The 26331-nt window shown below is 42.3% G+C and overlaps 1 protein-coding gene across 6 annotated transcripts in view; it reads left to right on the top strand.

Annotated features, from left to right (window-relative positions):
• The window catches only part of FGF13 (fibroblast growth factor 13), a 610827-nt gene that overhangs the window by 28025 nt on the left and 556471 nt on the right, over positions 1-26331 (top strand). For 2 of the 6 annotated variants that reach the window (XM_053662402.1, XM_053662396.1), the window contains exon 2: positions 5520-5737. In XM_053662402.1, the coding sequence (XP_053518377.1) occupies positions 5689-5737 (49 nt within the window). In that variant the 5' untranslated portion in view covers positions 5520-5688. Of the gene's footprint in view, positions 1-4258; positions 4410-4433; positions 4474-4810; positions 4984-5301; positions 5352-5519; positions 5738-26331 lie in introns of those variants that run through there. The other 4 variants (XM_053662397.1, XM_053662401.1, XM_053662398.1 and 1 more) reach the window with 4 other exon arrangements.

The following is a 26331-nucleotide window of genomic DNA, read 5'->3' as shown; positions in this document are numbered from 1 at the left end:
ATTTTGTTTTTTATGCTATTAAGGTTATCCCCCAGGAAGACTGCAGTCATTTGGGAGTTTGCCTGTGCTGGACATCCAACATGGGTCTTTTTCTTGGCTGGCAGTCAACACTGGCTCTTGTCCAGGAGCTCAGCTAGTGCTGTCAGCTGGGGAGCCGAGATGTAAACTGTCCAGCACCATGGTCTCAGGGTATGCACACTGCACTCCTGGTGCCTGGCTTTCCCCAAACAAATATCCCAAGAGGGCCAGGTGGAAGCTACCTGGCCTTCTCAAAGCTAGCTTAAAATTCTCAGAGCATTGCTTCCACCATACTGTATAACAGTTACAAGCTCACCCAGAGTCAAGGGGAGAGGTCATAGTGGCCACCTCCCAGTGGCCATGTTTTAAAACTGCCACAGTCACTGTCTTTGGAGATTATCTTACCCATTGTTTATCTCACAGAAACTCACCAACTCACCTGAGAGTCCACTGGAAAGCAATCTTAAATTGTGATGTAGATCAACACTGCAGGGTTTGAATCAGAAATGAATCCTTACAGAGCCTTCTAGTATTTGGATCTCAAAGTTCACATTGCTGAGATGTGAGCTTAAAATTAAAGTGACTTCCAATGTCCAGATCTTAGTCCAGTGGGCCTTTCTTGAGCTCAGGTACCCTGCTTCAAAGTGTAGTTTATGCTAGGCTGCTTCCTTTTGGACAAGCTTTCTGCTGTGGTTTCTTTTCCCCCAAATGAAAAACACATTTGGTTGAGTGAGAAACAGTCTTGTCACTAAAACATCTAATTTGGTCTTGCCTGATGACAACAGCCCTATACTCAGCTAGTCCAAACCTGCCAGGAAAAAAGCCCAAATTGTATCTATCCTCTGTGCCCCCACTCACCCCAATGGGAGCCTCCAGTGCAGACATTGATACCTGGTGGCATCTTGCTCAGAAACACTGCTCAGAGCTGGGAGAGGATGAGCAAACATGGAATCCAGACTCTGGTGTCTGGAGGCATTTTGAGTACTGGTATGAAATAGACACAGAGCTAAGAGGATGAGACTCTTGGGATCTTTAGCACTTTCATACCAAAGACTCAAGCCTCTACCCCTTACTTCAGAAAAATAACCCTGGCTCTCTTAGAGATGTGGCCATGTGGCATTTTATTATAGAATATTGATTTAATTCCAGGACTAGGTTACTCATCTGCACAGAACTTGTGCCCCAAGTTTTATCAGATGTTTGGAGTTCTCTCCCATAGCAGGGGCAGAGACAACATGGATGGAATTATTTTATCATAGTGATAAGGCAGAGGAAAGTGGAGTGATCAGATAGTGCAAACTGCTATACTGAAAAGTGGAGGCCCTTTCACCCTAGTGGGACAGGGAAGAAGGATCTAGGTGGGGAAAAGGAAGTGCTACAGAGTAAGCCAGGGCTTTATTGATGCCTCAAGAGTGAGTCCATTTGTCCCTGGCTGGTGTGACTCACTGGCCAATGAGCCATCTTTGAATCAAAAAGAGGGCCCTTATGAAGAATCCAACCCTGGTTGCACCCTGATCTCAGAATTCCAATTTCCAGAACTGTGAGAAATAAATGTTTGGCACTGGCTGGTGTGGCTCAGCGGATCAAGTGCCAGCCTGCAAACCAAAGGGTCACCAGTTGGATTCCCATCAGGGCACATGCCTGGGTTCTGGGCCAGGTACCCAGTAGGGGGTGCTCAAGAGGCAACCACACATTGCTGTTTCCCTCCCTCTCTTTCTCCCTCCCTTCCCTTCTGTCTAGAAATAAATCAGATTTTTTTAAAGAGTGAGTTCAGGCCTGGCTGGTATAGCTCAGTGAATTGAGTGTGGGCTGCAAACCAAAGGGTTGCCGGTTGGATTCCCAATCAGGGCATATGCCTGGGTTGCAGGCCAGGTCCCCAGTGGAGGCCACATGAGAGGCAACCACACATTGATATTTCTCTCCTTCTCTTTGTCCCTCCCTTCCCTTCTCTCTAAAAAGAAATTTCTCTCTCCCTTCCCCTCTCTTTAAAAATATTTTTAAAAGTAAAAGAGTGAGTCCATTTGGTGGTGGGGAAAAGACCATTCTCTTAATGCCCTCACACAGATATGAAACCTTCCAGCTGACCATCTTAAATTACCAAGTAGTTTGGGGGCTGGAGAGTGGAGCATGCCTTTTTCTGAGGTAGTGGCAACATTCTTTTCACACAATATTAAACATCTCACAGGGCTTTGAAGAGGGGAAAGCCCCTTTTCTGTTCACAAGATAATGCTGGTGGCCTCCTTTGCAGGGTCTTCATTTAGATGAGATTGCTTGACCTGGCACTTCAATATTCATAATCCTTGGCCTGTGCCATGAATGTCCTTATGACATCATTGATTTGCCCCCATATGGACACACATCACTATGTTTTTCTTGCATGAAGTGTTTATTTCCTTTGTCTTCTGGTTATTTCTTTTGCAGGTAGCAAAGTGATTCATACTTGACTTGTTCTTCATGTTCATGGACAGAGTCCACTAGTACTCCCAAGTATATTTCTCTTCAACTCACCTCAATCATATTAACTAACCTAGCTTTAGTCATATATCAATTATTAGTTTCCTTCAAAGAACAGGAAGTTACCTGGCTTCTGGCAGGAAGTTACACTTGTTGGAGGTGCCAATAGTGATATTGCTTGGAGTGGGGGGTAGTTCTGATCTGTGCAGAGAACTTTCTTGGAAAATTTAATGTGGCAGGAAATCTGAGACAGGATGGACATAAGTATGATGCTTAAGATCTCCCAAGACAAAGACTGACTTTTTCCCAAAAGAAATTCTTGTTGCTTATTGGGGGAAAAGGGAAAAAGCAAATGTTATGTGTATACAAGAAATGAAAGAGGGAGGGGAGGGAGACGAGGAGCACATGCACTTGCACGAGAGAGAGAGTTTTAGAAGGTGCTAAATTAGGGAGTTCAAAAAGATCTAAGAGTTTAGGATTGGCAGATAGGTCCAGTGAAAATGTGCTTCCCATTTCCCTTTAAGAGGCCAATTGGAATGTTGAGAATCCATGTGACTTAACAGAAGCACAGGCTCTAAAAAAAGACCCACCTGATTTCTATCTTGACTCTCCTAATTTTTTATCTGGGCTCCACCACTTACCAGCAAGTTGATTAACTTCTTGGAACCTCAGTTTCCTCATTGGTAAAATGGAAATAACATAAGTCTCAATATGCCCTAGGCCTAGGTGAGGATGAAATAAGGTAATGATGTAAAGTATTCAGTGTTCTGGTTGGCACAGAGTAGGCACTAAATCCATGGTAACTATTATTGGGTGTAAACTGTCTAAGGATTGTATCTTCTGCCCCTTTACCTTTTGTCTAAAACCATGCAACTCTCCATTACCTTTGAATTCCAGTCATTTGAAGAGAAATTCCTTTTTTCCCCCTGGAGCACTGATTAATTAATGGTCTAATCTTGGGTTGGATAATCACATTGTGTCATCAACCTCCTGATTATTAGATATTATTTACAAGAAAAACAGGCCTGGAATTCCTCCCAGACCTAGGATGGAGGCTACAAATTTCATTTAGAGGGTTGCCAACCTTTAGACCCAGGCTGGCTGCAAGGGGCAGTCCACTCTCCTGGTCTTGAAAGCCACAGCAGGCTCTTGTAATTGGGTTACCACCTGGGATTCAGTAGGACTAATCTATCTATATAATTTCTTCGCCTTGTTTAATGCCATTAACGAAACTGAATTAGGGAGCCGCTGTGGTTGGGTGGGACGAAGGGAAACGGATTTTCTGCATGAGAGTGGATGCCGCCTCTCCACTGCCAGTCTGGAGCCTATGGCCTCATTAATGGATAACTCTGAGTCTTGCCAGCGGCCATCCCAGCCCCTGATCATAGCTTCAGGCTTCTGGGTATAGGTGCGCCCTGAAAAGGCCACCGGGAAAAGGGTTTCCCAGGACGCCTCAGGTCTACCCTGTCCTTCCTTCTCTTTGTTTGGTTCTTTCTCCATCTCAGTCCGCCCCCTCTTGTACAATTTCTGAGCAGTTTTCCTTCTTGTTGAAATATTCCGGGACCTTAGATATGTTTTGTGACTAGTGTGTCCCAGGAGATATGTACTTATTACCGCACTCACCCCAGTTCCATCTCACTCCGTTTGCCTGGGGTTGGCCATTCTGGGGGTGGGCACTCTACTCGCAGTTTGCCAACCAGAGCCTCCAACAGTAGGAGGAGGGGCCTGGTTGTGGGGGTGGGGGTGGGAGGTGGCAGCCGCTGCTGTCAGTTTCTCTGGGTGCCCTGGTGACACCTAGATCCCAGCGCGCCCATCTCACAGAGATCCCAGCTATCTCAACTTGGGCAGCTGGCCGTTGGAGGAGAGAAGTCACTGACACTTGGAGTGAGATTCCACCGCTCGCTGCAGGCTGTAGTCAACAGCGGAGTTCCCAAAGTGTAGGTGGCGACCAGCGGGAGTCCGGACAGCTTGGCGCCGACGGCAGGCTCTGGGAGCAGAGGGGTAACGGGGGCAAGGGGAGTGTGTGGTGGCCTCGGGGCTCCGATCTCGGCCGTCGACAGTTTGAGTGAGCTCTGGAAGCGCCCATGGGCCCTGCGTGCCCCAAAGGGGCTGGGGAACGTCCGGCCCACACGCTCGCTTGCTCTCCGCTGAGCTCTCTGGGGTTTTGACAACCCGTGGCTGACGTCCGCGCGCCCCTGCTGAGCGCTCCCTTTACTACAGCCGGCTAGCAGCTGTGTGCCGCCCCGCCCTCGCCGGCCCCCGCTTCCCGAGTGCCCACACCTTGCTGTGGATGTAGAAGGCATCTCGGTGTAGAGTCACGGCTCTGGGACCCGAGAGTTGTTTGGAAGGAGAGCGCGAGCAGGGGAACGGGCCAGCTCTGAGGGGGTGTTGGTGTAGTGAGGGAGAGAGAGCTGGTAAGGGCCAGCGGTCCCTGCTCCTTTGCCGCGAGCAACTCAGGCCCCCCTTTTAGCAAAATTATATGAACCTGTGAATTGATTGAAGAGAAGGAAGGTGAGACCCTCCCCTCTAGATTCTCCGCAGGCAAGGAGATGCGCGGTTATGCGGTGTAACAGGCTCACACGTTGCTTATCACATGTTCAAACATTTCCTTTTCGGAGAGGCTCGTTATTTTTAAATGAATATTTTCGTCTTTGTTTTGATTTTTTTGTAACTGTCCTTGGAATTTATTTTGATTGAGTTGGAGGCCCGCTGCGGCTTGAGAAAGGGGGGAAAGCAGCCCGCTGGCGCGCGGGGCAGCCCACCCAGGCAACTCCCGGAGCGGCCCGCGCGGCCCGGGAGGCGGCGGCAGAACAGAGGAGTGCCAGCTGCCCCTCTTGGCAGCCCCCAGGTTGGGAGTGAGGCTCTGCAAGAGCAGGCCGGTGAGCGGTTTGGAGAGACGCGCAAGAGACTCTGAGAGAGCGCTGCTTTGTCTCTCTACTTCTTAAACCAGGCGAGCGGCTCCTCCCGCCACCGGCCGCTGGGGCTTGCGGTGGCGGCGGTAGCGGCTCCTCCTTCACCTCTCTCCTTTCTTCTCCACTCTGTAACAGGCAGCAGCAGCAGCGGTGGCAACGGTGGGGGGGAAAGCGGATCCCGCCCGAAGCCACACCAAGGGGAGCTCGCGGTCGAGACTTGCCGCCCTAAGCACTCTCCCAAGTCCGGCCCGCTCGGCGAGGACTTCCGTCTCCTGGGCAAAATTTGTGAAGCAAGCTGGGATCTATGAGTGGAAAGGTGACCAAGCCTAAAGAGGAGAAAGATGCTTCTAAGGGTAAGCCTGCCCACCGAGTAAGCCTGCTTGCCTTCCCTTGGTTTTCCTCGCTCCCCTCGCGTGCGCTCCGCCCTTCCACAGCTCCCGGCCTCCCTCTCAGAGCGTAAGCTGTCCATGACCTCTGCGACCCCGGGCGAGAAAGGGGGGATCAGGGGTGCTATGAGGGGGTCTGTGTTTGCACCACTTTCCTTCTTTCCTCGTGGAATTGTCGCCCGGTGAATGCCTCCAGCCTCTTCCACTCCTCCTTTGGACGCACGGAGGCGGTGCTGCGGGCAGCTGAAGCTGCTGCAGCCCGGAGCGCCGGGTATAGGGCTGCCTGCTAACCGTAGGCAGACGGTCTGTGCGAGTGCATGTGTGTGAGAGTGCACGAGTGTGCATTTGTGTGCTGCGCGGGTGCAACATGGTGACATACTCAGGAATCTGCCCCACTGTAAGAACCCAAGCTTGGATCCACCTACAACCCCCTCTCCCCGCCCCCCAAGCAAACAAAGAGCCTGGCCAAGACGCAAAACCCCTCCCCCACTCTTCTTTCCCCCACACGCCCCCTACTCCCTAACTCTGTAGCCCCCTCCCCAGAAGACAAGCGCTTGCAACCTTCCACATGCCATTAGCAAAAGTGAGCATTCCCGATGCCCCGGCGCCACCCTCGCTGCGCCTCAGCAGCGCAGCCACCGCCAAGCCCCTGGAGAACAAAGGCTGTTGTCCCCTTGTCACTAGTGCCCAGCGGGAGCGGGCCTCCAAGGAAAGGAGAATCCCCTTCCTGCACCCTCTGGGGTTTAGCCACCTGGCCCGGGGCGCCCGGCTGCCTGTTCCCTGGAGTATGCTTTTCGGCCTGGGGCCTCCCAACTGAGGGCTGGGGAGGCGCAGCGGAGCAGGTCTCAGGCTAGGGAAAACTCAGGAGAAGGAAGGGCCGTCCCCTAGCCCCCGCCGGCCCTTTCTAGCTGTTGCCTTGCTAAATCCAGCTTAGCTCTGGCAGTAAACTGGAGACAGCATCCTTGAAAATCCGGGTACAGAGGGAGGCACAGAGAGGGGGTGTGGTAGAACAATGGGGGTAAAGGCAGATGCCTTGGGTGCGAGTGTTCAGAATGGCCACAAAGCAGACACTGGGATGGACTGGATCTGCCGTAACTGCAGCGACCCACGCCCAGTCCCCGCTACAAAAGTGGAACTGCAGAGGGAGGGGGGAGTGCGCAGCTTTCGTTCATGGGGCCCCGATTCCTCTCAGCCCTGTCCCCCCTTCCCTCCCACTCCTTTCCCTGTTCCTTTTTCTCTTCTCCTCCTTCTCGCCTCTTCCCATGTTTCAGAGCTTTCTTCCCCGGGAGATTCTAGGGCAGCGCCAGACCTCCCCCGCGGAAAGTTGTCAAAGTATTCAGCTCAGGGCCTCCATCCTTGTTTCTAAATGGAACTGGTTCTCTTCCAACTAGGCAAAGCATTGATGAAAGGCTCGGGAAGTTTATGGAGAGTTTAGATCTGTGGTCCTAAGAATCAGTGTTGCTACCAGTCTGGTTCAAGGCTAGAGTTCAACACCTCGGACCTCTCAAACTCGATGGCTGTTTGATTCTCACAGGTTAATTGAAACTGTCACTTGGAAAGTAGAACTTCTACACATTTCCAGAGCTTTTCTAATTGTAATGAATCTTAATGCGTTCATATACTAAAAGAGCACAACTTCAGGGTCTTTAAAATGTCTTTTTTTTCCCCCACTGTGGGCCAGGATAGGTAAATGCAATTGAAGATTGTACCACCAAATTGATCCAGGCAAGTTATCCCCTTCTGAATCTGGTTGTATTTCAAGTTTGTTTCTGGAACTTTGGTTCCTGAATTCTGATTTCCATCAGGCAGTTATCTAAACTTTATTGCAGGCTACCTTTAAGAGAACTCTAAAATCAAATTCATTCACAGAAAGTGAATTGCTGTTTTAGGAATATGATTTGCAATTGTCCAGAACTGATTAAATCTGGAAGCATTACAGCAAGTTTCTGTAGCTCAATAATGAAAAATTTTCTAGTCATATGTCATAATATTTTCTTATGTTGACTCACGACATCTGAAACTGAATACCTCTCTGTAGGAATTCTGTAATTAGCATTTGGAATTATGGTTGCAATTAGAATAAATTAAAGTAATTTTATAAGATAACTTTTAAGAAGGAATTGACTTTCCTGAGGAGATAGGAATCTTATCTCTGCTAAGAGCATGAGTCTCATCTCTGCTTTTCTGTTGGTTGTTGAATGTAGAGCATTTTCAAAATAGTGAATGCCTGATAGTTGCCAGTATTTTCTCTTTCAAGGATGTTAAAATATGCTGCCACTAAATGTTAAACACTACTTTTTATGCTAGAGATGATAGATACCAGGTTTATTGATATTTTTAATCAGTAAAGTACATTGACCATATTTATGAAGAGGTTTGGTTACTTATAAATTTCCTATATATAGGTCATTAAAATTTTTTTAAGCTGGGGGACTCATGAGCACACCGCGCAACATAGCAAGATATAGGATTGAACATTTAATAGTTAATTTGAATATCCACATGTTTGATTTTCAACAATGGTGTCACAGATGATTAAGTCAATTCGAATAACTTTGTAACAGTTTGAATGAATTTCATAGTATGTTTTCAAGAGTGCACTGCTCGTTTAAATTCAGCCTCCCATCCCGTCATTTGGGGTTTATGCCAACAGCCTATCATAACTACATATGTGATTATCACAGAGTATAGCATTTCTAGAGTTTTAAAAACACAGGTAGTAGGTAATCAGTAAATTATTTTGTGCTGCTTAGTGAAATATGGCATTTAGAGCATAGAAATTGCCAATTGTCTCTTTAAATGATGTTTTCTTCAACTCCTGGAGGTTAAGGCCAGTGATGAACAATGATCTTTTGGATAACCTTTTCAATTATGTAGCCAGCCAAGATAGACTCTCTCTTCTGTGGCAGAGGGGAGGGCATCTTGATTCTCTTTGAAACTATTATTATGGCCCATTGCACAGCAAATCATCTTTTGTGTATTTATTTAGGCTTCACATAAACTTTGAAACTGGAAGATGTATATACAGTTTGGAGCACTCAGGTCCTATTTCCATTTCAGTGAAAAACAAAGCATGACATTTGTTTGCTCAAGCAGATACTCACTTAGCTTTGACTCACGATTCTCTACCTTGTCACATAAGATCCTTTCAGCGTTCTATGTTGGAAAAGCATTCAGTTAAAGCTGTGTCTGGTTTACTGCAACTGTGTCTCTGTGGCATTTGGAAAATGTGTAGCCTGCTACAGATAAAACCAGATCATTTCTGGATTGAGTAAAATTGCTGGACAATTCTCGATTTCAAAACTATCATTTGGTTTGTATGCAGCTACCTGTTTGGAGTTGGGTGTGTTTTTCCTATCACCTTTCCCCTTGTACTTAGCCAGAAAGCTATCACACCTAGCAAATTTCAAAGCCACAGTGGGACTGCTGGAACCAGCAACATGCTGGGCTTCTGTTTGCTGGCTGTTGGGCAGGCAGTGCAGGACAATTCCAGGCATAATCCAAGAAACCAAGCACTTGCACAGCTGTTGCCACATACATTTATGGGCATGGCTCATTTTCTGCTCACTTCCTGGCCTTTTCTAATGGCCTCTTTAATCGTACCTAAGAAGGATAGGGCATTGTGGTCATGCAGCCAGCATGTCACTTCATGAACATTGAATGCCATTCCCAAAGATCATGTTAGTCTTGGTGGGTTACTGTAATAGCATCCAGCAAGTGTAATTCTCAAGCTTGGGCCAGGTGAAGCAGGTGTTTAGAGGTATTTTAACCACAAGAAATCATGACATTGGTGACTGCTTATTAAAAACTAGCAATCATAATCTACCTATTACTCATGCAGGCACTTGTTCTTTCAGCTTGTGAATAAATCATCATGGACTAGTGTTTTTATGCAATATTGTAAGCCCCGTATTTTCTTCTGGGCTGAAGATGGTGATTGCAGCCTTGGTGAGGGGGGTGTGGCCAGGGAGCTCCCTAATTGGACATGTTAGTGTGTTCTTGGGGATCAGTACACAAGATAAGTTCACAGTGCCCCCAAATCCTCTTCATTATTTCTAGCAGTGTGTAGCTTCTTCATTGACAGAGGCCAAAGCTCAAAGGGAGAGCAAGTTGGGACATGGGTTAGGACTACCGTATCCTCTCCATTACTTAGAACTACTTCCTCTAAGTCTCTTTCTAATGCAGTTCATATTATTAAAAGGGGTTAGGATGTATCCTCGAGCTGGAGATAAAGGTGAGGTTGGGGTGGGAATGAATGTTGCGTTGGGGCTTGGGTGAGAAGCAGAAAGTGAGCTGTGGGCTGAAGGAAGTTGGAGTTTATGCCTAGAGCAGGGAAATGTCAGATGGCTTTGAGAACAGGATCAGAACTGCGGAAAGAATTGAAATCAGGGTTTGGGTGGTAAGCTGGAGGGCTGATTTGTGAGGCAGTAGGGAGATGAAACTGTTAACATTCCAGGTCTCTTTGCAGCTGTGCTGTTTTATGTTCAAATCAACTCCTCATTCTGGGAATTACAATCAACAGAACAACCAGAATGTGTTGCAGCTCTTCAAATACATCCAATAAAAAAGGATTTCTAGTGCCTGCTTCATTATGGCTTATATTTTTAGAGTTGGGAAATTTGAAAGAAATAGCAAATAATTGCTGAGATTAAATAATTCAAGGAGAAAAAATACATGAATTAAAGTACAGTGAGTGGATGGGATCCTACATGACTACTACCTTGTAAAGTTTAACATGATCTTTGAGATGCGAAGATTCGGCACATAATATGATTTTAGCAATTAGTAGGGAAGACAAATGTCTGCATAAATCATTGTCTGCCTTCACTGTTACAGTTCTGTATCCAGAAGATATGTCAACACTGGAATTTCTCAGCACAGGTTGAAGACTAGATTTCAGGCTCATTGTCCTGGGTGATGTGGTTCCTTTTAGTCAGTCCTTACTAACTCAAAATTTACCTTACCTATTTGTTATATATCAATTCCACAAACTCAGTTGATTCGGATTTCTGACATTTTTAAATGTCACATTTTACCATTTTTATGGATGTCATATCCTGAAGAAACCTTTGTCAGGGGTACGGATTTCTAGGTAAATGCACTAATTTCCCCAAGTGAAATAGTATACAGTTAGTAATCATTATGACCACCATTACAGTCGGCTGGTCTAATTTCTCCTTGAAATGGATGGCCATTTATTTTTCTCTAAAGAGGTGTTTTCCAGGGCATTAACCCTGAAAATGTGAGCTTTGTGATAGGAAAGAGAGAAGTTCTTGATTCTTGGGGCACAATGGAAATGTGAAAGGCTGTTTGATTAAGGACCTGGGTTTGTGAGAAACAAAGCCTTGATTACAATTACTGTGTGTGGAAATTACTGTAGAACAGTCCCCATACCATGCTCTTGCCTCTGCTCTTTGAAATGACTGTTAGCATTGATTTTCAAATTGAAATGATATTAGTATCACTGGCTGATAATATTCCCCACAGGCAAGGGGAGAGGGCACTAGGTGTTTGTCCTTGCTGATTCTTTTTAACTTGGGCTTAACTGCTGGTGTAGGGTTTGGGTTGACATTCTAGGGGGTGCTGTGGGGCTGGGCTGAGCTGGGTTGCTTGCTTGTCCTGCCTATTGTCAGCTTCTGGTAGAGACCTCAGCTTTGGTTTGGACAATTACTATTTGACCCAAAGGAGTTCTCAGGTGTACATGTCTGTCCTACTCTTTGGATCGTGTCTGTAGTAGGGTCTGGGAAGAAGGAAAAAATATTTGGGTGAAAGGCAGGCCTGCTCAAAAGCCAAATTAGCAAGAAGTCAATTAAAAAGTAGTATGAAATCGTTTCCTTTTTTGGAATTGCAGATTATACATAGTAACAGGCCCAAATCTAAAGCATGCCTCTCAATTTTGACAAATAGTTACACCCATGTAATCAGCAACAAAATCCAGATACAAAATATTTTCATCCCCCCTGGGAGTTCTCTAATGTCCCTTTCATGTCATTCCTCTTTCAAGGGCAACTACTATTTGATTTCTGCCATATATTTGCTTCGCCTGTTATTGGATTTAATGTAAATGGAAGCATGCAATATGCATTCTTTGTTTTTGAAACTTAGCTGTCTCTCTATTCAGAATACTGTCTTGTCCTCTGGTTTCTTGGAAGACCTCCTCCTGGCCCACATTAGGAGTATTTGTTGAATGATCTAATCAGGAGGAAAGTCCATGAAGCAGGGATATGTTTTACTCATTTATAATAGTAACAATGATGATTATGGTTATTATAGTTATCATTATAGTCACTTTTGAATTTTTGAGCACTTACTATTTACTAGGCACACATTATCTTTGCATATATCTCATTTAATCCTCATGATAGGCAAATGAAGTAGTGATTGGTACTTAGGGACTTTACTGATGAGAAAATGGAAGCTTACAGAGATTATGTAGTTTGTATGAGGTCACACAGCTGGTGGATTGCAAATTACCAGCACAGTGCTTGTCATTGCAGAATCAATAAATAATTGTATAATACAAGTACCATGCACATGTTAAAACTCACTTGGTCCTATGCTATGTTCATTTCCACTTATCCTATCAGAAAGCCGTGTGATGGAGAAAGTCTCTGTCAGTGACTCACTGTGGCTTAATCTGAACATGCCTGGGGATATTTACATTTTAACTAATGATTGCCAGAGGCAGAGCTTTAAACCCAAAGAATTAATGTCTGTAGTTGACTTTCTGACACCCAGATAGTTTGTGAAAAGAATTTTCATTGCAATCCTAAAAATAATAGTTTTTCCGAACACTGACTATATGCTAGAGATTTCACATGAAATATCTCATGAAATCTTCATAACATTCTCTGGAGGACAGTTATACATACTATTAATATTCTCATCTGACACATACAAAAACTGAATCTCAGAGATTGAGGCCAGCCAGAGGTCATTTGCCTAGCAAGATTAGAGTGACAGTTTGAGCCAGGTTTCGCTGACTACAAATCCATTTCTTTACCAATTTGTTATATTGCCTCCCAAGGCAAGACAACTGGTTCTTCTCTCATGTAGGTTTGCACAAAGACAAAATTACTTCTGGTTTGCCAGTGGGGACAGAATTAGGAACCATGTAACCTTACATGCCCAAGTGTTCCAGGGCTGTTGTCTTGGTGCAGCTGAACAGATCTCTCAGCATTTCTTGGGTGGGTTTTGCATACCAGGCACTGTGTTGTGCCTGGGCATTCATACAGAGATGAAACAAACCCAGTTCTGCTTTAGGGGTGTCCTTTCCTTCCTCTTTGGCCTTGGACATTGACTTTCTGCTTTCCAGTGTTCATTGCCCCTCACTTGTCCATGACTGTGACTTTTAAGATTTAAGCATTTGTCAGTTTGAAAATAATAGCAGGTTTTTTTTTCCAGAACTGTGTCTGGGAGCTTGTTTCAACTGTTCTTAAGAGTATACTTCCTCTTAATTCAATGCTGGGTAAAACTTCTGATTTTATTTTTCCCCATTACATGGCATATGATTTTATTTTCCCCCATTACATGGCATATATTTTGAGTCTGTCTCTCATCAGAATTATGTTTCATTTCTCCTCCCAGTCTTTCTCAATCCCACCTGTTTCTCCCTCCTTCCGTCCCTCTCTGCCTCATTCTCTCTTTTTATTTTCCTGTTCTTGTCAACAGATGTCAGTGGTTTTCTTTAACCAAGTGTGGTTCCTTAGGGTATGCAGGGATCATTGGAAGGTTCTCAGTTTCTGGATTTTTTCCCCTTGATTGCAGTACTAACTTCAGCAAAAGAAACTCCCCCTCTTCCACAGAAGAATCGTTTCACCACTTATATAAATCATTTTAAATGGAAAAAAGTGTGAGCTTTATATTTTACACTATTTATGCTGCCTTCAGTTAGATAATATTTCCCAAAATATATCTTGTTAACAGTGACACACACTTTGAACAAGCATATTAATTATAATATCAAAGTTAGGAATTATATAGTTTCTCTGAGCTGCAGAACCTATGTTTAACAGCCATAATTAACAGTGGTGTGTCTCTGGCATGGTGATAGGTAAGTTTAACAACAAATATAAAACCCAGCTCTCAAATGATGTAGGTAGCATTTCTACTCTTCTTAAACTGTGGGCTAGTGAACAGATTGAGTTCTTACATATTTATCTTGCTGTTAAAAGTAGAAGTAAACAACCTAAAGAAGTCAGGCTGAGTTCAGTTCTTGAATATGTCTGTAGATACTTTCATAATCTTCTTTCAACCATGACTTTGAAAGTATTGTGAATTTACCTGCTTGTTTTGCCTTTGATTATCTATGTGTATGCTTGCCTCTCCTTTTGGGGGGTTTACTGAACGTGAAGACTTCCAAGAGCTGCTGGATTTGCAAGTGCTTTTCAGAACTCTGGGAGTAATGTGAGCCAATCTCCTGGAAGCAGAGCCACGTGCTCCTCACTGCTCTCATTTCAGGGAGCATTTCCAGACCAGCTAGAAACAACAGCAGTGCTGACCAGTCGGTCAGGTTAACCAGCGTGCCTCAGTCACTGTGGGTCTGGCAGGCCAGTTTATTTCAAACCTCAATGTGTTCATTAGCCTCGTGATGTGGCAACTGCCTAAAAAAGAAACATGGAAAATTTGTGTCACCAAAGGTGAAACTTGACGAAGAGCCTCTGAGCACCAAGTATGACAAAGCTCCCTTGCAGGCTGCGGCCACTTGCCCGGGATGCCCACAGCCCAACCTGCTTGAATTGGGACGCTGCAAAGTGAGCCACAGCCAGAGCCGGTGATGCTCTCGGCTGCAGGGGGGAAAAGGTCATAGTCAGGTTTTGATGGTGGCATTAAGATGGTGGCAGCTCCAGGAAGCACCCCTGCCCCCACCAGGCCATCCTGTCCTTACTCTGTATACACTTGACCCACCTTCCCAACGCGTGAAAGGCAGACAAGGAAGGCAGTTTCCAATGAAAGCCTAGAAGTCAGGGCTTGGCCAACACAAGAACTGTGATTCTTCAGTCTTCTGGTCAATGCTAGCAGTTCAAAAGCAGAATGGTCAGGGGTGTTTTTGAATTTATTTGTGTAATTTTACATTGCTTATGTTTCATTGTATTGATTTTTTTCAGATTACAAAATAATTCACCTTTACTGGGGACAATTGGGAAAATCCTAAAAGCATAGAGAAGGAAATATCACCCAAGAGTTCCACTCCCAGGTTACCTTTTTAAGATTTTCCTTTGTCTTTTTTCCCTGAATTTTAGGATACACTCATATACAAGGATAATTTTCTTCAAGTGTATGTGTGAGATCATACAGTATATAATATATAACCTGCTGTATTCTCTTAACAACATGTTAGAATGTTTTCCTATATGATTAAATCTGTACCATTATTTTTAGTGTGTGCACTAGGGGTGGACTTGAGGTTTGAGGGTGACAAAAGAGAGCTGGTGATTTCATGCCTGTGAGTGTGAAAAGTTTTTTTGTATGGCCTCAAGAGCCTTTTCACTAAGCTCCACAAACATCAGTTATATTTTACAAATATACATATACAGATAAGTGCACATATAAAGATACATATATGCATCCATTATTCTGTAAATAGAAAAATAAATGCATGTTGTATATATACATACACACACACAAATATGCTTAGAATCAATTCTGAAGGACTCAAAACCAAAAGGAATCTCTGGGTGGTTGGCTATAGAAGATGCACAGTTTTTATTTGTATCTTCTCTTTTCTCTACAGTTGAGATATATAATGATATTAATGATATAATAGTAAACTCCAAACCATACCAGAAGCCTTCAGAATGACACCAACATTCCATCTGGATTTAATATTGCTAATTTAATTTGGAGTATAGTTACTACTTTACAATGGGCCATCTTCAAGTAAAAGTGGCTACTTGGTTCAAAGCATGGATTTTAGAGACTTGGGTTTGTATCTAATTTCCTCCACTATTTGCTATGTGATTTGGGGCAAATAATCTTTCTAAGCCTCTTAACAATAGAGATACTTAAATTTATCTCCCAGGCTTATTTTAAAGATGGAATGAGATAATGCTTGGAAAACAGAATTTGGCCAATGATGATATTGATAATATTACTAAAATTGTAGTGATTTTTATATTAATTATTCAAATTATAAGGTTCTTTTTAGAAGGCTTTTTGGGCATAGAAATATACACATTCGATTCATACATTTGTGTGACCGTCATGCCCCAATGTAATGGATTTTTTGTTATACTAACTCATGCATTAATTCATCCATTAATTACTCAATAAATACTTACATGCCACTGTACCAGACACTGAGGATACAGTAGCGTGCAGAACAAGCAATCGTTCCTGCCTTCATTGAGCTGATATTTTGCAAGTTTACTTAGAGGAACCAGACTTTCAGGACATAGAGCACTGCATCCCAGCTTGGTCATATGTCAGGTGCTGAGTGCCCTGGTACCTGTCATGGCCATGTAGGCCCTGCTCAGGTCCTGTCATCAAGGAGGCACCTCGAACATGGGGTATTGTTTATTCTTGGCCCAGGGACCGCTAGAGCTGAGGTTCTTGAATCTGCGTGGGCATCGGCATCACCTCCTAGTGCATACATCCCCCACTTGTATCCCTGGCTGGTGTAGCTCAGTGGATTGAGTGCTAACCTTCGAATCGAAGGGTTGCAGATTTGATTCCCAGTCAGGGCACATGCCTGGGTTTCAGTCCAGGCCCCCAGTACAAGGCATGGAAAAGGCAAGCACATATTGATGTTTCTCTCCCTCTCTTTCTTCTTCCCTTTCCCTCTCTCTAAAAATAAATGAATAAAATCTTTAAAAATAAAAAAAATAAATGGGAGGGAGGTGGGGAGCAAGGGGCGGGGGAGGCTGGGATGGGAAAAATAGACAAAAAACTGTACTTGAAAAATAACTAAATAAAAAAAAAGCTATATCCATCATCCCCCTTACATATACACACACACAACCTTTTTATATGGGAGAGCAGAGGATCACACAATATTTTCTCAAACTTGTGACTTCAGTTTTATGATTTTGGATATTATTTATACTGTTTATGTAATAAATTCAAAGTTCACCATATTAAAGAGCTTGCCTTATTCATAAATGTCACTCATTGTTAATTGGGGCTTTTTTTATGCCTGCTTCAATACTCCATCTTTGGGAATAAATTGCTACATTTTAACTAAAAAAATAAATAAATAAAATAAAATAAAATAAAATAAAATAAAAAAATAAATTGATGATGTAGATCTCAGTGTGAGGCTTATGGACCCATTTTTAAATAAATCTTATTAAGTGATTTCTAATGCTCAGCCACTTTAGGAACTTATTTTAGGAACTGTGTGATGTTTCTCAAGTTTGCCTGAAGTTAAGTATCTTCTGTACGGTTTGTTAAAGAGAAAACAATGTTATCCCTCCTCACCCTGGCCTGCTGGATCAGAAATTTAGGGAGTTTGCAAATCTGAATCATAAACAAGTATCTGAGTGATTCTTATCTCTAGGCAATTTGGCAAAATATTGTCCTGGAGACATCAGAGTACCCCTAGAAACAATGTGTAAGTGCATATTTTTGTGGTGAATGGTGCCTATAGCTTTAAAAGATTCTCAGATTGTTCAGTATTTCCAAAAATGTGAAGTGAGGTAGAGTCCTGAGGTCTGTGCCCAGCATCGTTGTCAATGAACTGAATGCTGTAGGTTCTGAGTTTTGTGGTAGGTTGAAGTAAATAACCTCCAGTGCTCATAGCTTGTTCATCTTCCACATACAAATACTCTGTTCAGAAGCCTCTTTTATCCTTTTCTCCTCTTTTATCTCTTATTGCCAATCCTTCCTTCATTCTTCCTCTTGCTGAATTCTCTTTTAGAAAATGGAGAAGGAAACTTCAAAGTCTGGGCCTTTCCAGGGAGAGCAGGGCTTGGAGGGAGCGTTGGGGATGCCATCCAGAGCTGGCAATCTCAGCACAGCTATTAGATGGCAGTGGTCAATGCTCAAATACTTTGACTCTCCTGGTCGATTGCACCTCAATAGATCTTTTTTTAAAATTTTTATTTATTTTTATAGGGGAAGGGAAGGAGAGAGGGAGGGAAACATCAGTGTATGGGTGTAGGGAACTGGCCTGCAACCCAGGCATGTGCCCTGCCTGGGAATCGAACCACGATCCTTTGGTTCGCAGGACTGCACTGAATCCACTGAGCTACACCAGCCAGGGCTCAATGAATCTGGATGTGGTAGGATAAAGTGGTTGGTGTGAAACTTCTATGATACTTCTTTGCCAGTTCAGAGCAGGTGGACAGGGGAATTTCTCTTCTTGGACACCACTTTCCTGCCATTTTGCTGTATCCAAATAGCAGTATGAGGTTTGGACCAGGCCTAGATGCACCCCTACCTCTTCTCATCCTTCAGGCACCAAGCAGTGTCCCTGTAATTGGTTCATGACCAATCAAGTGCATTGACCTATTACTGCTAGTTACTTTGAGTTATAAATGTTTCTTCTTTTTTATTTCCCTGGTGTAATTGGGGTTTCAGGCTGTATAGAATGACCTGATTTGTACCATAAGAGCCTTTAGGACTTTGACAGATTTCACCATTGAAAAAACACACAGGTTCTCCCTCTACCCCACTGGACATAAAAGCAACCTTTGAATTGATGGAACAAAAAGCATGTCTTTAAAGGACATCATGCACAGAAAGGGAGGAAAGGGAAGTAAGACAGTTCATCCACTTTTCTGAGTCTGTTATCTCCAGACAAAACCAAATGCCTTCAAAAATCTTGTATTGATTTTTAGTGCAGAGGTGTCTTCTTAGGATCTGAAACAACTGGTAAAAGGTAATAAACTTGTTCCCCTGCCCTTGAGCCAGAAGTTGACTTACTTAGTTTCTATGGAAGGAGGAAATGAGAGTAGTTCCTCCTGTGAGAGTGAGATTTTGGCCAGGGTGCATTTCTCTTGACCATATTGTGTACTGGTGAGACTCACTTTGTAAAATCCTCATATGTATAGATGGGTCTAAAATTGTGAATGGGGGATAGTTACAATGTTGAAGGAGTTATTGTTTTTATGAACAGTTTTTCTTTTAATAGCATCATCTCTGGTATGTCTGAATGTTTCTTGGGGGATCAGGGATTACTTGATTAAAAATGAAGAAATAAAAGGCATGCCTAGAGGCATCTTGTGGAAACATTTAGGTTTCCTGCAAATTCTAATTACCCTGTATTTTTCCATGCATAATGTACACCCACATTTTGTGTGCATCATACAGGAGATTATGTACCCATGGTATGTAATCATTATACCCATGTATAATGTGCATCCTTATTTTCCCCTAAAAAATGTGGGCAAAAATGTGCACATTACACACAGTAATATACAGTATAAGTCATTGCTCAGGGTGGCTATTTGTGCTTCCCAAGTTCTTTTTAAAAAGATTTTATTTATTTATCTTTAGAGAGGAAGGGAAGGAGAGAAGGATAGAAATATCAATGTATGGTTGCCTCTCGTGTGTCCCACACTGGGAACTGGCCTGCAACCCAGGCATGTGCCCTGACTGGGGATCGAACCACGGTCTTTTGGTTCACAGGACCATACTCAGTCCACTGAGCTACACCAGCCAGGGCCCAAGTTCTTTTAAAAAACTTTAAATTTATCTTTATTTTTGTTATAGTAAAATGTATAACATAATATTTACCATTTAATGATTTTAAGTGTATAGTTCTGTGGTATTACAAACATTCATACTGTTCTGCAACCATCACTACCATGCTTTCCAGGTCCTTAGTCAAGAGTTATAATGGCTGCAAGGGACCATAATAACCATTTGTTCCAACCTTCCCATTGGAAGTTTGCAAAAAAGAGGGATTCAGTCCCACAGAGAGGCAGTAAGGCATCCAAGGTCTTACAGCAAGCTGGTGACAGGGGCCTTGCCCAGTGCATTTCCACATGACCACATGGATAGACTTAGGCAGATGGCCTCTTTTACTATGATGGTAAAATCAAGAATTAATGTAAATATTTAGGCTGCCTCTCTGATTTTTTCTTTTTTAATCAAGCAAGCAATCAATCATTATGAATTAGGACCAGAAAGCCCTTTAGACACCATTTGTCCAAATTCCTAATTTAAAATATGGTCTATACTTGCTATTTCTACATCTAAATTGAACTACAAAAAGATGCTAACATCCTAATTTCTAACATCCTGGCAAATTTTACCCCTGCTTTCCTTCCACTGACTCCATGACATTCCATGGTTAAAACCAGGTCTTTTGTGGGTGGCTGTTATTAATATGCTTTCCTTGGGATGTTTACAGTAACTGCTGTGACCTAAATAAGATTGCTTGTATTGTTTTCCCCCACAAAGGCAAGAACATTTTTAAAAAGTGTGTTCATCTCCTCTCATACCATCACATTTACCCATGACTAAAAGAACTGAAGCTTTGCAGTTTTTCCTATTTATGTTTTAGATGAGGAAACCTTTAGTGGAAGAATACTGCTACACAAGCAAAACATTTGGGGACTTTGTATGCCATAACCACTTTTTCTTGGAGTAGAGGTTCATAACAATATATCATCTTATGTGCCATGTATCATCATGTTATATACCATGTATCATTATAGTATGATCCTTTAAAAATTTATCCTATTTTTAATTGTGGTAAAATGCCTAACATAAAATTTACCATCTTAACTATTTTTAAATGTGTGATTCTAGAAATATTAAGTATAATTGCATTGTTGTGCAATCAATCTCCATGACTTTTTCATCTGGCAAAACTGAAACTCTGTCCCAATTAAACCACAACTACTCTTCCTCCTTACCACCAGCCTCGGGGCAACCACCATTCTATTTTCTGTCTCTGTGAGTTATATTACTTTAGATACCTCACATAAGTGGAACCATACATTACTTATGCCTTTGTGACTGGCTTATTTCACTTAACCTAATGTCCTCAAGGTTTATCCATATTATAGCATGCACTAGCATTTCCTTCCTTTAAAAGGCTGTATAATATTTTATTGTATGTTGTATTATTAGTCAGGGTTCCCCAGTGAAACAGCCCATACCTATCTATGTCTACATAGATAGATATAGATACATAAGATTTACCATGAGAATTGTCTTACATGATTATTGAAACTGAGAAGTCCCATGATTTCTTATCTGCAAGCAAGAGAACTAGGAAGCTGATAGTATATATAATTCAGTGCAAGTATGGTTTAGAACCAGGGTAGATGTTGGTATAATTTCCAACTGAAGGCTGAAGGCTTGAGGAGACAGGCTGCTATAAGTCCCAAAGTCTGAAGGCCCAGAACCTGGAGGCCCAATGTCTCAGGGCAGAAGAGGCTGGACATCTCAGCTTAAGAACACATAAAGCTTAAGAAAAGAGAGAGAAATGTTGTTTTTCCCCTACCTTTTTCTTCTGTTGGGGCCCTCAGTGGAGTGGATGATGCCTGCCCATATTAGTGAAAGAGATCTTCACTCAGTCTACTGACCCAAATGCTAATCTGTTTCAGAAACACCCTACAAACATAACCAGAAGTAATGTTTTACCACATGTCTTGGCACCCCTTAGCCTCGTTAAGTTGACACATAATATTAACCATCACATATATATAGTGGTACCTTGGTACTCATTGTCAATTTGTTCTAGAACTCGTGATAAGTACTGAATGATGAAGCATTTTCTCTTGCGGGGCAGTGTTGTGACTCATACAAGTTCTAACAAGTATGATAAGTTCCAAGCAAGCACCGAGTCCCCCCAATTTTTTTTCTTGTCAAAATGCAATGAGTACAGGGTTTGATGAGTTCCAAATCCAATGAGTACCAAGGCATGATTGTATAGATCACATTTTCTTTATTCATTCATTTGTTGATGGATATTTGGGTTGCTTCTACCTTTTGGCTATTGTGAATAATGCTGCTATAAACATGGGTGTTGCTTTTTCAAAGATTTTTAAAATTTATTTTGAGAAGGGAGGGGATAGAGAAAGAGAGGTAGAGAAACATTAATGTGTGTTTGCCTCTTGCATACTTACCACTAGGGACCTGGCCTGCAACCCAGGCATGTGTCCTGAATGGGAATGGAACCAGGGACCCCTTGCTTCACAGGCCTGCATTCAATCCACTAATCTACACCAGCCAGGGATGATTTTTTTTCTCATTGATATGAGAAATTGTTTTAAATAATTAGTTTGTTTCCTTAGTCTTTGGTCCTAGGTCATCAAAATAACATGATGAGTAAAGTGAAGGAAGAACCCAAATCATCAGGTACATGGAGTACTGATGTGTTAAGCCAATGACTTGCAAGTTTGAGAACCATGAGATGAGTGAATAGGGCTTTTCTTGGTCCTCTTAGGTCTATTTATTGTTTATGGTGTTTTTTGTACAATGATTTTTTTGGTAGAAATAATTTGTTTCCTCTGTGATAGCTTTCAAGACATTTATCCCTGCATTTGGAGCGAATTGTGCCTTCCTGTGCCCTTTGCAATTGATTTCCATTTTCCTTTTGCTTTGTATGTCTCTCCCACTATATTGTAAACTTTTTGACCCTGTCATTCATCTCTGGATTCCTGGGACCTAGGACAGAGCACATAAAGCAAATGAAATAAATGGTTGTTTGAATGGAAATTTGACTCAATCTGTCATTTGGAAAATGTTAACTTCCTAGTTAGTCTTGGAACAGTTTGACATTTTTATTTGTTTTTCTCTGCTTCTTTTATGTGTGAGAAATGGCTTATGTTCAGGAGCACAAATTAGGTTTACATATGTGGCAATTAAGGTTTTTTTCTCCTTAATCCTTTTTGGGGAGTAGAAGAAATATTTTCTGAGTACTTTGCATCAAATAGAGGAAATATCCAGGCCTGAGCTTTAATTTTTGCTTTGTGTAAGTCCCTATAGTCATCCTCACTGTGCATCCTCCCCTCCCAGTCACCTCTGAAGGTGGTTTGCACAGGTATTGTGTGTGGCTTTGTATTGTATAGCTAGTGCTGTCAGTGGGGTTTGTATCAGGGCACAGATTTCCCACTCTCTGTACTGGCTCCCAAGCCTTGTTTTTTCATGCACCCTGCTGTCTTCTGAACCCTCCCTAACATCTTTATGTGTTTCCAGAAATAGAAATCTCTCAAAGTGGATTGTGCCTTCTAATAAAAGCCCTAGCAATGTTTAATATATTTTGTTTCCCACTGGTGAACAGAGAGCATGGAGCTACATTATTTTCAAGTGACAGAAAACACTTTAGAAACACATGCCTGAGAATCTGGACACCATTCTTTCAAGGAGCACTAGCCATAGAGCAGGCTTAGTGCCAGGCACTAGGGAAACACTGATGAGGGAGAGAGTCCTGCTCTTGCTCCCATGGAGTTGATGGTGGGTGAAATAGACAAGGAATCAGTATCCTGACCTGGGAGGACAGAGAGCTAGGGAAGCTCATAGGAAAGGGAACTGATCTAAGTAGGGTAGTAGTAGTAGTGGGAACATTAACCTGACACCTGAAGAAGGAGCAAAAAGTTGTCAGTTGATGAGAAGAAGAGCATCCTGGAAAGTGTGAAAAGTATATTCAAAGGCTGGAAGATGAGCAAGAACATGGATTATTTACAGAACTGAAAGGAGTTCAATATTCCTAGAGGAGTGAGTCATTGCTCCATGGACAGTCCTGCAGATGTTGGAATATGCCACTAACATGTCAGTGACTATTCTTATTAATTCCAAATTTTAAGCCAGAAGACACAGAGAATACCATTTCTCCATGTATTAATGAGCATATACTTTAATTGGATGAAATATATGAAGAGACAAACTATTCAATATTCAAGCAGGCTCAATGTTACCTTATGTACATGTTTATATACTGACTGAACAAAACCATGGGATACTATCTTTTTAGTAACAAACTATATAAATTACTCCTAAAAGTATAGTGTTGAGGATATTATCTTTTTAAATGAATACAACTCATTAGATTTTAAGTAGATGCCTGATTTCTTCTGTTGTTTTTGTCAATGTTGTTTATTTTTTGCTGCTAAAATCAGAGGCTTTGGAAGTTTGTCAGCTGTGTGCCCCATGACCAGAAATCCATATGTACCTACAGTGTGATTTTATTTTTACTGATAACAGGAGTGAGAGATACCTCTTAGCTATTCAGAATATGGATTGTTTAGCAGTCAGACACTACCAGTCCAGAAAGCAGCTTGATCAACTTTATTCATACAAAAGTACATGTTAGTGATATGGCTAGTATTTGTAGGTCATGAGTTTTTATTAAATAAAAAAAGACCCATTGATATTTAACAGATAACATCAAGCAGGACACAATTTATTTCTGATTCTAAGTTGCATCACTTCTGTTAGCTCTCAGCTTTGACATCAGCATTGCATGAAAGCAAATGTGCTTTTACTAATATTGCCCAGACTTTGCCATATAGAAATTTCAGGGTAGTTCCATTCATATCATGTACTCACTCAGTGAACATGTTTTGGGTGACAACTTCATGTCAGGTTTGGTTGGAGATGCTGGTGATACAACAGTGCATAAGCTATAGATGGTCCATGCTGAGAAGACAAAAAAAAGTCACTTGGGGTGAATAAAATGTGAGCAATGCTGTAGTAGGAGAAGCCTACTGTGCAAGCCCCGAGGAGAATGGGTAACTCAGCTTTTGAGGGTCAGGGAAGGCTTCCTGAGGAGAGCTGTTTAACTGGGATCAGAAAAATGGGGTAAGAAGAGCTGGCATGGCCAAGAGGAAGGGCAGGAGAATTTCAGGCCCTTCAGAGGGAACAGCAGGTTTTGAGACAAAGTGATGGGAAGAATGGAGGGAAGGAAGGGAGAGAGTGATGGACAAGGATTGCAAATATAAGTATAAATGTGAATAATTGAATAATACTCATTATGGTGAGGAGAGGCATGGGATGCACCTGGAGAGGTAGGTAGACAACAGCACACAAAGGCATTGAGGGATTTGTCTGTTGGGATGAGGAGTTTGAATTTCATTTTTAAAATGTATTTTTTATTTTTGTTTATTCTATTAGGGTTGTTCCAATTTTCTCCTCTTTGCCCTCCTCCACCCAGCCCATCCCCTACTCCCACAGTCAATTCTCAAACTGTTGTCCATGTCCATGGGTCATTCATACATGTTCTTTGACTAACCCCTTTCCCTTCTTTTCATCATTCCTTCCATATTCCTCTGGCAGCTCTCATTCTGTTACCTGTTTCCATGTCTCTGGCTCTGTTTTGCTCATCAGTTTATTTTAAATGCATTGGGAAGCCTTTGGATCATTGCATAGTAGGGGGCCCTGTAATCTGATGTACATTTTACAAAGCTCTGGGAGAAGTTAAGGGAGCAGTGAACATATTGAGGGACTCAAGCTTAGACTCTGCAGGGTAGGAATGAAGGTGGACAATTTTGAAGATTTCAGAGCACTATTCAGGGGTTGGAGGAGTTTGGGTTTAATGCTAACAATAATGGAAGTGGTACATTGATATTAACTAAGGGGGAGGAGTCAAGAATGATGACTCCATGTTTCTGGAATACAGTTCCATCTATAACACTTACAAACTGTGGGAATGGGCAGTATCACTTCTCTAGGCATCTCCTTTTCTTCATCTCTTAGGTGTCCCCACTGTGATTTGTAGACTCCTTTTCAACAGTGATTGATAATGAGCCTAATATCCTCTACTTCTAAGGTATATAGCAGACCTTCAATAAATATTGGTCAAATAAATGAACTAACATTACTCAGTCACCCCCCCCACTTCCTTATGCAGGTACATTTCCTGGTTAGGTGCATCGTAACATATTGTCTTTTTCATTATTATTTTCAAATGAGGAGTAAACTAGTCAAAAGTGGAAATGAAACTGTAGAGGGAATGTGTTATAATGCTCCCCATATTGGGACTGGGACTTACGAATTCAGGTTGTATTTTCTACTTTCCTGTTGTTCTGCATTAAGAAAATAACTTAAGAGCTTTATATCAATATTCTTGTCTGTACAATGCAGATTATGATGCCAGATCCTAAGTGTTAAGGAATGCTATTAACAAAATAACATTTAAGTGTTTAGTGTTTATAGTAGACCAATCTCCTTGGAACCTAAGGGTAGTTGTCATGGCCCTGGGCTAAGGCAGACAATAGAAGTTCCTGAAGAGCTTTTTCTGGGAACCCTTGTATCTGAGACTGTGGCTCACTGCCTTGTAGTGGGGGGTGTGGGTTGGACCTGCACTGTGGGCTGCTGCTGTGGGGGGATCCTTCCACTCACCTCAGGGGAGAAACCTTGCTCTACATGGTCTTGTGCAACATGGTCTTCTCTTGTTTCAGAAACACCACATGCAAAACCACAATTGTCAGGAACCCAATTGTAGTTAGAGAAAATATACAGGGTATTGGAATTGTTGTTGACAAAGGCCAGATTTTCAGGTCAATAATATGAAGTCACACTGCTTTGGGATCATTGCACCAGGGGATTGGTGTCTTCTGATTGTAGTATGGAAAGCTGGTATTATACAGTGGGTTGAAAGAAATGCTTTCTTATGCACAAACCTACAAAATAATGTGAACTTCTAGCTCACAAAATTTGACAAATTT

Source organism: Artibeus jamaicensis, unplaced genomic scaffold, assembly GCF_021234435.1.
Source record: "Artibeus jamaicensis isolate MK-2021 breed Jamaican fruit bat unplaced genomic scaffold, CSHL_Jam_final contig_240, whole genome shotgun sequence".
NCBI classification, from domain to species: domain Eukaryota; kingdom Metazoa; phylum Chordata; class Mammalia; order Chiroptera; family Phyllostomidae; genus Artibeus; species Artibeus jamaicensis.
Note: the sequence above shows the minus strand (reverse complement) of the source record. Positions and strands in the feature narration are given on the sequence as shown.